Consider the following 13,077-nt stretch of genomic DNA (forward strand, 5'->3'; position numbering starts at 1 on the left):
ATTGAGATTGGGGGCACCAGGAAGAGTCTGATCAGTAGAGGAATGCTTGTACAACAGGTACTTGCCAAAAATTGGAAACTTGTAGATGATCACACAGAACCATGAGGGATTTTACATGGCTGGTACATCTGAAGTATATTTCATGTGCCCCTTGTAGTTTCTGGTGTTCGTACAAAGAAGCCATCTCAACTCCTGCTTCTCTACATTGATGATGCTGCAGTGACTTCTGTGGCTGTACTCAGAATAAATAAGCTCAAATATGTTGTGAAATTTTTCAAAGACTAATTTATACCACCATATTAAAATCACTCTTGAAAGAAAATGTAGCAGTCCTTTGAGCTTCTGTACTGACTTATACAGGGAGAAAAGATAAAATACACAAGAAATGCAGTCTATTTCAGAGAAGCAAATTAAGTCAAAGCAAGAGACAGGTTGGATATAACAAATAGGTTGAAATTCTCTCATCAAAGTGAAGGAATAACACTATTGCTCAAAAGTCTCATTGCATGCATTCTTCAACTACCTCTCTAAAGGTGTCTCTTCAGGGATGAGGAAAACAGTTTGGTCTCCAAGTTCATTTTATCTTTGTCCTCTGTCTTTCAACAAGGTAGCCAATGTGGTGGTGGCATTTTGGAATAGGGAATCACTTTCTGCTGGAATTGTAAGATTAAAATAATGTTCAAATAAAGTGCATTCTACTTAGTTTCATGGAGCAACAAATGAAAATTCCCCTCCACTCAAATGTATTTCAGGTGCACCTCACCAGAGAGTGCTAGTAAGGATGAGGGTTGTAATGTAAAATATGAACTGGATTGAAATAAATTAGCATCATCCCTGTTTGCAGCCATATTAAATGGGACCTATATCCTTTGTCTCCTGGTTCCACCTTAAATACAGCGTAACCTGTGCTTAAAAATGAGAAATAAGGCAGATTCACCCCAAACGACTGGTCGTTCTACATTACACTACCTTTTTTTAACAGACAAGATATAATTTTCTTTATTACCACATAATAAAAAGCCAAAAAAAAAAAAACAACATTTCAGCCTTTGGCTCACCACCCAGATGTTGAACTGTATGATGAGTGGTTACTGAAAACTAATGTAATTAGTGATAGGGTTCTTCCAATCCCAAGAGATAGCCACTTAAGCAGATCTTACTCAATAATCATGCTGATACCAATCTTTTAGCAACTGAAAACTAAAGATTTTGTAAAAGAAAATGATTAATAGGTTATATGCACAGACATTATTTCAAAATTCCTATATAAGTTTGAAGCATTAATATATGTCACCAGTCCTTGTTTAAAGCTTCCTTGTTGGAAATCCAGCCTAGTGAAATGACAAAATAAGGATACATCAGTGGTTCTTTAATATCCTCTACCATGTACATGGAATTTTGCTGTACCAAACAAAGCCCATGGCCCAAGAAGGAATCTAGATCACATGAACATATCAGTTGTCCTTACATCATGTTTTGATGTCTCTCAGAGGCAAGCAGCCCAGGAATGAGCCTGGGGTGCAGGGTCTGGGCAGGAGTGGAGGTGGGAGTGCAGAAGTGGGCTGGCAGTGAGGAGTCTGTGGGATGGAGGGTGCAGGCTCAGGTGAGATTTGGAAGGGAGTGTAGGAGTCAGCTGGTGGTGGGATATGTCTGGAGGGGGAGTACAGGAGCAGGCTAGGGTTGGGAGTGTGGGGTCTGGCCAAGAGGGGTGGGGTGGGTGGGGGGGTTATGGAAGAGGGGGTGTAGGAGCAGGGTGGGGGTGGGCTCTGGCTAAGAGTGAGAATGCAGGAGTGTGTAGGAGTGGTAGGTTCTGGGTGTGAGAAAGTGGGGATCCTGGGAGGTGGCAGAGGATGGAGGCACAGGCACCTACCGGGCATAGCTCAGGGAGCACACATCATTCTACATACTGCAGGAAAAGCAGCCACCAGCACCACGCCTATCCCATTGGCTACAGTTTGGTCAATTGGAGAGATGGGAGTGGTGCCTGCATGGAGCACTAGCTCACAGAATTGCTTCCCCTACCAAGCAGAGCCCATGGGCTGGATTGGGCCACAGCTTGCCTGGATCCAGCCCACAAGGCTTAGCGCTCCCCCCGACCCCATTCCTTGCAGCAGCACAAGTTGACTGGTACTAGCACTCCAGCAATGGTGCCCCTTTGCATGCCTAGAGTACCAGTGCCATTGGAGGGAGGCAGTTTTTAGATCGACAAGCTGGATCTAACTGTAGGTTCCCCACCTTGACCTATGGCTACGCCAAATGAGATGGTGAAAAAAATAGAGAGTATTAACTGATGCACGTGTATCCTGCCCCTGCTCTTACACTCTTTAGCCTAGTAGGTAGGCACCAGAAAGTCCCTGGTTCCATTTTCACCTACCTAATTTTAGGGTTACCATATTTGAACCATCAAAAAACAGGACACCTGTGAAAGGGAGTGTATTTGCATCAGTCTCTACCAAGTTACGTTGAATTAATGTGTTGTTATACTCCCCATGTCAATATAGTATTCCACCTATGAAACGATACCAGATGCTTTACTGGAATCCAAATAGATTAGATCTTCAGCATTTCTTTTGTCTAAAAATATTAGTTATCTTCTCGAAGGATTAAATCAGTTTGATCAGAGTTGACTGATCTGATGAAAGTAGGTCTTATAAAAGCTCACTAACAAATAAAATTGTTGCTCTTTAAGGTGTTACAGAACTGCTTGTTTTTTGTGAAGCTACAGGCTACCCCTCTGAGAAGTGACCTTTGTCAAGTCTTAGGGTATGTCTATACTTACTGCAGGTTTGACATGTTATAACTGCTCTGCCATAGTTTGATTTTGCCACATCAGTGAAGACACAATGATAATTGATCTCTCTGGGCTTGGCCATGGACCCAGTACTCCATGCAGCTGTGTAGAGTAAGGGACATTGGCATAAGCCCGAAGAGCCCTGACCTACAACAGGGTACAAAGTCGGTCCGGATACGTCCCTTCTTGGTCAGAGTTGTGTATCTGGGATCGACCTTGATCTGTAGTGTAGACTAAGCCTTAGGCTGCTGTGTGATGGCTGCTTCAGACATAAGCTTTTTCTCTATCTTCTCTACTGCTGACTTCAGATAAGTACTCCTGCTACCAGCAGCTAAACCCCAAGGCTGGGAGCAGGAGTCCATCTGCTGCCCGCAGAGGGACGTTAATTCAGGAATTGCCCCGGGCTCAGCCCAGCACAGGTTAGGTTTTCTGACCTCTTCCCGCAGTGCTGTGGGGGCTGACGCAGGGGATAGTTCTCATCGGATTAAACTGGGGTCATTTGGCTACGCTGTAGCCCACCGCCCATGTGGCTGTGAAGGAACAAGCAGGCACAGCACGCCCTTCTTACACCTTGCCCAACAAAGCTGTGTCTACACGTGCACGCTACTTCGAAGTAGCGGCACTAACTTCGAAATAGCGCCCGTCACGGCTACACGTGTTGGGTGCTATTTCGATGTTAACATCGACGTTAAGCGGCGAGACGTCGAAGCCGCTAACCCCATGAGGGGATAGGAATAGCGCCCTACTTCAACGTTCAACATCGAAGTAGGGACCGTGTAGTCGTTGCGCGTCCCGCAACATCGAAATTGCGGGGTCCTCCATGGCGGCCATCAGCTGAGGGGTTGAGAGACGCTCTCTCTCCAGCCCCTGCGGGGCTCTATGGTCACCGTGTGCAGCAGCCCTTAGCCCAGGGCTTCTGGCTACTGCTGCCGCAGCTGGGGATCCATGCTGCATGCACAGGGTCTGCAAACAGTTGTCGGCTCTGTGGATCTTGTGTTGTTTAGTGCAACTGTGTCTGGGAGGGGCCCTTTAAGGGAGCGGCTTGCTGTTGAGTCCGCCCTGTGACCCTGTCTGCAGCTGTGCCTGGCACCCTTATTTCGATGTGTGCTACTGTGGCGTGTAGACGTTCCCTCGCTGCGCCTATTTCGATGTGGTGCCGCGCAACGTCGAAGTTGAACGTCGATGTTGCCAGCCCTGGAGGATGTGTAGACGTTATTCATTGAAATAGCCTATTTCGATGTAGCGTTCACGTGGGCTACGTCTACACGTGCACGCTACATCGAAATAGCTAATTTCGAAGTAGAGACATCGAAATAGCCTATTTCGATGAATAACGTCTACACGTCCTCCAGGGCCGGCAACGTCGATGTTCAACTTCGACGTTGCTCAGCCCAACATCGAAATAGGCGCAGCGAGGGAACGTCTACACGCCAAAGTAGCACACATCGAAATAAGGGAGCCAGGCACAGCTGCAGACAGGGTCACGGGGCGGACTCAACAGCAAGTCGCTCCCTTAAAGGGCCCCTCCCAGACACACTTTCATTAAACAGTGCAAGATACACAGAGCCAACAACTAGTTGCAGACCCTATATATGCAGCACGGACCCCCAGCTGCAGCAGCAGCAGCCAGAAGCCCTGGGCTAAGGGCTGCTGCACACGGTGACCACAGAGACCCGCAAGGGCTGGAGAGAGAGTATCTCTCAACCCTCCAGCTGATGGCCGCCATGGCGGACCCCTCTATTTCGATGTTGCGGGACGCGGATCGTCTACACGTCCCTACTTCGATGTTGAACGTCGAAGTAGGGCGCTATTCCCATCGGCTGCGTCTACACGTGCACGCTACTTCGAAGTAGCGGCAGTAACTTCGAAATAGCGCCCGTCACGTCTACACGTGTTGGGCGCTATTTCGAAGTTGAAATCGACGTTAGGCGGCGAGACGTCGAAGTCGCTAACCCCATGAGCGGATGGGAATAGCGCCCTACTTCGACGTTCAACATCGAAGTAGGGACGTGTAGACGATCCGCGTCCCGCAACATCGAAATAGCGGGGTCCTCCATGGCGGCCATCAGCTGGGGGGTTGAGAGATACTCTCTCTCCAGCCCTTGCGGGGCTCTGTGGTCACCGTGGGCAGCAGCCCTTAGCCCAGGGCTTCTGGCTGCTGCTGCTGCAGCTGGGGGTCCGTGCTGCATATACAGGGTCTGCAACTAGTTGTTGGCTCTGTGTATCTTGCACTGTTTAATGAAAGTGTGTCTGGGAGGGGCCCTTTAAGGGAGCGACTTGCTGTTGAGTCCGCCCCGTGACCCTGTCTGCAGCTGTGCCTGGCTCCCTTATTTCGATGTGTGCTACTTTGGCGTGTAGACGTTCCCTCGCTGTGCCTATTTCGATGTTGGGCTGAGCAACGTCGAAGTTGAACATCGACGTTGCCAGCCCTGGAGGACGTGTAGACGTTATTCATCGAAATAGACTATTTCGATGTTGCTACATCGAAATAAGCTATTTCGAAGTTGGGTGCACGTGTAGACGTAGCCATCCTCTCATGGGGTTAGCGACTTCGACGTCTCGCCGCCTAACGTCGAAGTTAACTTCGAAATAGCGCCCAACACGTGTAGCCGCGACGGGCGCTATTTCGAAGTTACTGCCGCTACTTCGAAGTAGCGTGCACGTGTAGACGCAGCTAGAGACGTAGCCCAACAGTGCAGCCCCGGCGCGGGAAGGGGGATGCTAAGGAGCAGGCTGAGCGCGGGTGAGGTCGGACCCCGCCGACCGGCGAGCAGGGCACAGGGACAGCAGGCCGGGATCGCCCCCCTTTTGCACTCAGATAACCACTATCCCGGGAACCGGCGCTCAGCGCACCAGCTACAGCGCGAACCACCCTTGACGGCACGCGCGCCCTTCGCCGGCTTAACCAAGAACGCTGCGCAGGCGCGGGAACCAGACGCTGAATCCAACGAGGGGTGATGGGAACGGGCAGACACCACGTGACCAGCGGCGCTGTACAAGCTTAGGAGCGCCGCTCTAGCTCCTTCCTGCTCCTCTCTATAGCGCTGTGCGCTTCCGTGAGGCTGCGGCCAGCCCAGGCGAGTGATTTCCGCTTCCGGTGTCCTTGTTCGCGCTGGTGTGAGGTGAAAGGACCACCAGAGCCAAGATGCTGCGGAACTTGCTGGTGAGCTTGGCCGGGCCTCAGCGCCCTTCTCCTCCACACGCCGCGGCGTCTCACGTCCTGGCGGGGCGGCCCCGCTCTCCCGCCGCGCTGTTCCTGGGGCCCTGCCCCCCTCACCCGTACTGCGAGCGGTTCTGGGGGCAGCGCCCCCTTCCCTGCTGTTCGCCCAGGGCCCGTTGCAGAGGTTGCTGCTCGTTCGGGGTTAGCGGCTCTAGGGAGCCGCCAGGTCATGTCGGCTCTTTCCGCAGCCAGCCCTGGTGGCAACCCGACCTGGCTGTCAGCCTGAACCGGCAGTGGGGGCCGAGGCTTTGTAGTGGGACTTGTGTGGGCCGCTTGCGGAGCCTGTAGCTGCACATTGACCTGAAATGAGCTTCGGAGAAACAACCCCCGAGTGCAGCTTTGCCTCGTCGCGGGGCGGCGGGCGCTCCTGCAGGTGAACTTTTAACCTTTTGTGACGGCAGTAGAAAAAGCTTTCGAGTGATAAGTGGCTCCTCCTTCGGCACAAGTGCAAAGGCTAAATGTCAGGGGTGGAAAAAGTACCCAAAAAGTTAAGTAAAAGAGCAGACACTGTCACTTCTGGATGCTTGAGTACAATCAAGATCTGGTGTGTGTGCGTGTGTGTGTGTGTGTGTGTTTACTTTTACTCAAGTAGCTTTCCAGAGGGAGGTAGGGGTGAGGGGGAGAAAGAGAACTTGTACTTAAGTACTCTCACCAAGCAGCTGTACTTTTAGTTAAGTAAATTTCTGGGTACTTTTTCCATCACTGCTAAATATCCTTCAGTCTTAGAAGTGGAAAAGCATATATTGTCCCTGATTAACTTAGGGTTTTCTGAGGGCTCCATTACTGTAGGAGGGATTTCCCAGGTAAATTAAATAGCCACATGAAGGTTTGTGTGAAAAAGCTCTAGCAGAAGGGATGGAGGATCTTGCACAATGTGCTGAAGATGGCAAAACCATGGGCATAGTACTTACATTATTGCAGTCTGTCACACATTTAATTTTGGCTTTGTAGATTGTGTTCTGGAGGAGTCTAATGCCTTGGCAGGTTATTGAGGGGGATGCACTTGCTTGGTCAAGATTTCAAAGTGCCAGCTAAGGCAGACACTGCAGTTAAAGGAGTTCTAGGAAAATTTGAGAGTTAGAGTCATATACAAATACGACACGTTAACATGTGGTATGAACGGAAACATCAGTTACCTCACTCATTACGAGGACTGCTTCCCTTCCTTTGATGCTCATAATTCTCTCAGGCAGGACAGTTAACGACCCCCTCCTATGTATTTGATTTGTCAGTTTTTATTGTAATTTTATTTTGGTCCTCTGTACTTACAAGCATCAGTCTGAACTGGAAATGAAGTTGATCTGATGAAATGGCTCTGTCCCACGAAAGCTCATCACTGAATAAATCATTCGGTTGGTCTTTAAAGTGCTACATTTCTGCTCTTTTGTTGGAGTACAGACTGACACAGCTACTTCTATTACTATTTTACACAACAACAATTTAATAACTTTACAGTTTAAGGCAGCTTACGCAGGCCAGCTGCAGGTGTTTAGTGAAGTTAGACATAACCTTGGTGCCTTGCCTTTTAGAGCGGGGGTGTGCAAAATGGGGGGGCTCACATTTTGTAAGGTGGATTCAGCGTGATTGGCTCCCACACTCCGCTTCTGCTTCGTTGCCAGCCCTCTGCCCCACTGCTGAGCTCAGGCAGCTGGCTGGTGGGAGGAGGGGGTATGTTAGCACTTGGGCTCCCCCTGTGGCAATGGAGATGGCCTGGCCACACAGCACTTTCCCCCTACCCTGGGAGGAGCTTCCGCTTGTCCAGTGCCTGACCCCATAGGCCAGTGCGCTTCCATCTTCCCAGATGAACAGCCTGCCCTCCTGCAGAGGGAAAGAGGGCACGGAGACCCTGAGACAAGCAGTGGGGCCCCATGGTGTCAGCATGGCCAGGGTAGTGGTGGAGACTGCAACAGGAGTGACTGCTGAGTGCATGCAGAGCAGGCAGTTGCCCATGTGATTGCCCTTCCTGAGTGCCCCTCCCTCTTTCCTGTGGTCTTCTGACAGGTTGGGGATGGGGGCGTTAATTGCAGGGCCAAAAAAGGGGTGTGTGTGTGTGACATAAAAGGTTTGTTCACTCTTGTTTTAGAGGTCTTGATGAGGAAATACAGGATAGATCTGAGCGTTCATGTGTATTTTGAGGGCCAAGGGGCAAGAATTGTATAGGGAAGAAATAAATTGAGCCATTATAATGCTGGGCTGGCACCTGTGACGTGTAAGGGGATCAGCTGTGATTTGTGGTCAGTTGTTAAGGTTGGAATGGTTGAGTACCTAACTGAAAAATGGCTGAATGAATTTTGATTAGATGTTGGGCTGCAATTATTTGAAAGATGACTTTTTAATACAAAGCTGTGAACAAGATAAAATTATTGCAATTAGTTTAGCTTTTTCTGTCTGAGCTACAGTAATTAAATAAGATTCTAGACTTGAGTAATCTTTTATGACTCAGCACAACAAAATGAAACTATTTTAGATTGTTTTTCTTTAGTGCAGCAGTAATAAGCCTGATCTTTGGCATAGAGGAAAAGGAACAGAGTGCAATCCAACTGTAAGCTCTTGCTTTTCCTATTAAACAAAAACCCTGAATCTCCTCCATAAAACTTGGGTCCTCCAGTTGACTAACATAAGTGTTAAACATTTCCCAAGCTTCGGAAAGCTAAGACACCACCCACAACCGTCCTATCATTGTAAGTGTGAATTTGTGTAAGCTGTAAATCAGTACTGTCCAATAGGAATTCAAAGCTTGCCACACTTGTGGTTTGTGTCTTTCCATATTTACCATGTTATACAATACTTAATTAAAAATAATAGAAAAATAAATTCCTTTTGGCCTTTGAATTCACACAAGACTGTGAGAAGCTGTAATAATCATAGACACAAGTACGGCAACACAACTCATTGCAGTAAAGAAAGGCTAACTGTGAAAAGGCTTTGAACCCTGCGTAGCCTGTAACACGCGTCCCCTGGCCTGGCGGGGAGTGGCAGAGCTCCAACTGTTCCCTGTGAGTAGTGCACAGGCAGTGATACTACCCGCATGCATTAGAGGGCATGATAACAAATACCCATCCATGACATCCCTTGCAGTGCTCCCTTTCATTGCAGGTGGCATCAGTGCCTGCAGTGGTTTCCTGCTGGTTGGAAGGCTGCCTCGCCTAGATGGGTGCCTGTGCTAATTGTCTTGAGCACGTGACAAATTCAAAGACTTATTATTTCTTATGTGAGGTATCCATGCATTCACCTCAATGCAGTGTCTTGTTTGCCATGAGGCAAGTAGTGAACATATTGGGTACCGTAGCTGTAAATAGTTAGGAAAACTTTCACTTCACAGTGAATGGGTATAAGTACTTTTTTGATGTATTATGTTTTAATTGTAGGCTCTTCAGAAAATTTCCCAGAGGACCCTAAGCACTGCTTCACGCAAGCAAGCTGTGAACAAAGTTCCAGAGAAGCAGAAGCTTTTTCAGGTATTGAATATGCATGATCAGTGTGTAATGTTGTTGAAAATAGTAAAGCCTTTCTTAGAATGTGCAGGTTGCACCTCCCTGGTCTGGTACCCTTGGGACCTCAGTGATTCTGAATGAGAGTTTTCTGGATGGGGAGGACAGTGCTGCACTCCTTCGCCCCCTGCGCTCCTCCAGTTTCTGCTGCAGGGGGCTCCGCAGGCCATCTGGGGGATGTTGGCTCCCTGGCTCTGCCACTGCCCCTTGGGGGTGGCCAGAGGCTGGCAGGGAGGTGAGCGTGGCATGCCCACCTCTCCTAGCTCTCTGGTCTGTGAGCATCCTCCGTCCAGCCAGACAAGGGATGGTGCTGGACCAGAGAGTGCTGGTTTGTGGAGGTGGAACTTGTATTGATATTTTGTGCAGTTCTTGGAGTCTAGCATTTAATTAGATAATTTGAACAAATAGGTAGCGAAAATGTCTACTTTCACATGTTAACTTAGGAATAACATGTACAACTAACTTCAAATTGACTGAGCATTATTCATGTTAATTGAAGTTCTCTGTACATGGAAGAAGGTGCATCTTTTGACTTGTCAACTGTTGAGTGTGCACTGCTGGTATTAAATGATTTTAAATATATGCAGTTGTTTCACTTTGCTGAAATATTTTTCAGATGGGATGAAAGGAGGCGTCCCAAATATGAAAAGCATGTTTGTAGAACAAATGAAAAGTACAAAGTGTGTAGGAGAAAGCAGGTAGTTACATAGTACGCATGGGTGAAAAAGATCACACAACAGATTTACTACTTACTGACATTTCTGTACTTAAAGGCTTGTGGGGTTTTTAATGCTTAGCTTGAGGCCATATTAATTGAGACTTTATTCATATCAAATCTCTTAAAATATCTCAGATTGAGCCTGCCTAGAACTTAAATGGGACAATTCCCAGGAGTTTTATAGAAAGTGGTATTAGACACTAAGCAGCAGGTGGTGTAGCTTGCACCTGAATTAATATCCCAGCATAGTGCTGGAAGGAGGACTTCTGGTAGATTGCTATATTTTTGGATGAATGTTTGTGGTGCCTCTTGCAAGGCTGAGTTTCCTAGCCCAAATCTTAAGATGCATCACTCTTCTTCCTCCATAAACTCCAATGTTGTTTCAGTTGGCTCAATTCTATAATTTTCATTGTAACAAACTCATGTGGGGAGTTTTCATACTAAACAGTCTTCCACAAGTGGCATAATTTACATTGGATAAAATTCTGTTAAAGTTTATAAAGCACCTTGTGGGGATGTTTCTGTGGATGAAAGATGCTATATTAACACTGTCTTGTTATGGGATGAAAGACGCTGAGGTTTCCAACTTCCAAATAACCCTGGTCAGCATGTACTAGCTAACATTTTGATAAGAAAAAAGGACAGCGTTGACTCTTAAGTTACTGACTTAAAAATGTGTTGGAATGTACTGCCTAGAAAGGATTTTTGAAAAAATATGGTTACCTGGTTCCACAAAAACAAAAAATTATTTGTAGCTTACATAGGCTGTGTCTGCACTACAGAGATCTTTCAAAGAAGTCCTTCTGGAAGATCTATTCCAAAAGAACTTCTTTCTAAAGAGTGTATCCACACACTAAGTGGATCAAAAGAGTGATCTGCTCCTTTGAAAGTGTGCCCACACAGCCCCTGCTCTTTTGAAAAAACGTGCCACAGCTGGAAAAATCGGGCTACAAGAGGACTGCTCTTTCAGTGGGGGCAATGGTCTGTGGGCATCGACATGCATTTTCTTTCAAAAGAAGCTTTCGAAAGTGAGCGCTCTTTCTCAAATGGGAAAGGAAGAGGGCTTTCAAAAGGAGTGCCGCATTCTTTCAATTACTTTTGAAAGAACGCTTTTTGTGTGTAGATACTCTGCTGGATCTTTCAAAAGAATCCCCTTTTAAAAAATCTTTTGAAAGAACTTGCTAGTGTAGACATAATGTTTGGTAAATTTAAAAAAATCTTTAAACAGCTTGAAAACAGCATACTCACAAGATTATTCATAGTTCTGGATGTTTGTTTCCATTAGGAGGATAATGGTATACCAGTTCATCTGAAGGGTGGAGCAGCTGATGGCTTGCTGTATAGAACTACCATGGCTCTAACGGTTTTTGGTAAGGTCTAATAGAAAACTGTCTTATTAAAGAGTTGTATGTCTTGTGTAACCTGAAAAGTAGTTGTGGGTTTTTTTTAGGTGAATGGCAAATCTCACGTACAAGAATATATGTAAAACTATTAAAAGCATTCCATAGTAAGGCCATGGAAAGTGAGTACAGAATAAATTCAAAATTTTAAGCTTAGATTGAAACTGAAACAATCTCCTGAAAGCCTGATTTAACTGACTTGTTTGCAGTACTCAGCACACACAGATTAAAAAAAAAAATAGAAAATACTTGAAGTTTTTTTTCTTTGAAAGGAAACAGATTTATAAAAAATACTGTAAAACTGCTTCTGAAAAGAGAAGACTTCATCCAAGATTTCAGTGCTCCAAGTGAGGCTTGAGTTGAGGTTCTAAAAATCTCTCACTTAGGCTACAGCCACGCAGCAAAGTTATTTCAAGAACAGCTGTTATTTTGAAATAACTTTGTGAGCATTTACAGTAAGCACATGCTATAGCAGGGTCATTTATTTTGAATTCTCATTGCATGAGGAGTAATGCCTGTTTTGAAATAGGTGCTATTAAGGCACAGAATAGCGCTATTTTGAAATAAGCCATAATCATGTCCAGTGGTACTATCTCGAAATAGGTACTATGTGTCCAGACGGGCTATTTTGAGATAGCTCGGTGCTATTTTGAAATGCATGCTTGTGTATAGCTGTGTGTGTTTGAAATAAGCTACTTTGGAATAGCTATTCAGGAATGGCTTATTTCTAAATAATGTTGATGTGTAGATGCAGCCTTACTTTGAGCCTTCTGTCAGGTCTGTTTCTTAAGTGGATTGTATATACTCCAAGAATGAGGTTTGTCTCCTCCCCTCTACCCCCCTTTTCCCAGAATCAAGGTGAACTTGCAGCTCAGTTTGTGTGTGTGTGCCTTTCTGTAAATTTAATCTTTTGTGTTTCCATTTCAGGAACATGCTATGCTCTTTATGAGCTGTTGGTTGCTGCAATGCCCAAAAAAGTGAAATGATTCCAGTTTACAAGATGCCTCCTTAATTTGCATCTCTTTATCCAATTTCATCAGGGATCTTTCTTGTCCTTGTCCTAAATGGTTGATTTCATGTTTGGGATCAATATTTATTGTAACATGCTTAACTGCAACAAATAAAGCAGTTTTCACATGGTTTTGTGGTAATTTGTCAATCTAGCAAACACATTCTACATTTTTAGAGATCAGGTTCACTACAGTGAGTGTGTGTGTTTGAGTGTGACTAATTCCATTCATTGTGGTTTGTGCTCTGCATAAGCAGAACTCCTCTTGCCTATAAATTGCAAGAAAAGAATATTTCAGTTAAGTGTTTTGAGTACAGGAGAAAAATGTGAAGTGTAGAATTTGATTTCTAAATTTAAGGTCTCACTAACTTGGGCTTCACAGTAATTTTTAAAAGAAAAGTGTAATTCTCTAGTCAATTTTTTGACCACAGATTTTTGACCACAGATA

General features: G+C 46.0%; 1 protein-coding gene across 1 annotated transcript; it reads left to right on the top strand.

Annotated features, from left to right (window-relative positions):
• The first annotated feature begins 5,781 nt into the window (after positions 1-5,781).
• On the top strand, positions 5,782-12,760 carry COX7A2 (cytochrome c oxidase subunit 7A2). The gene is made up of 4 exons (XM_074988873.1): positions 5,782-5,954; positions 9,380-9,469; positions 11,506-11,590; positions 12,548-12,760. The coding sequence occupies exons 1-4, from the start codon at positions 5,937-5,939 to the stop codon at positions 12,604-12,606; spliced, it is 252 nt and encodes an 83-aa protein (XP_074844974.1). The 5' UTR covers positions 5,782-5,936; the 3' UTR covers positions 12,607-12,760.
• The last annotated feature ends 317 nt before the right edge of the window (positions 12,761-13,077 follow it).

Source organism: Carettochelys insculpta, chromosome 3 (genome assembly GCF_033958435.1).
Source record: "Carettochelys insculpta isolate YL-2023 chromosome 3, ASM3395843v1, whole genome shotgun sequence".
NCBI lineage: Eukaryota > Metazoa > Chordata > Testudines > Carettochelyidae > Carettochelys > Carettochelys insculpta.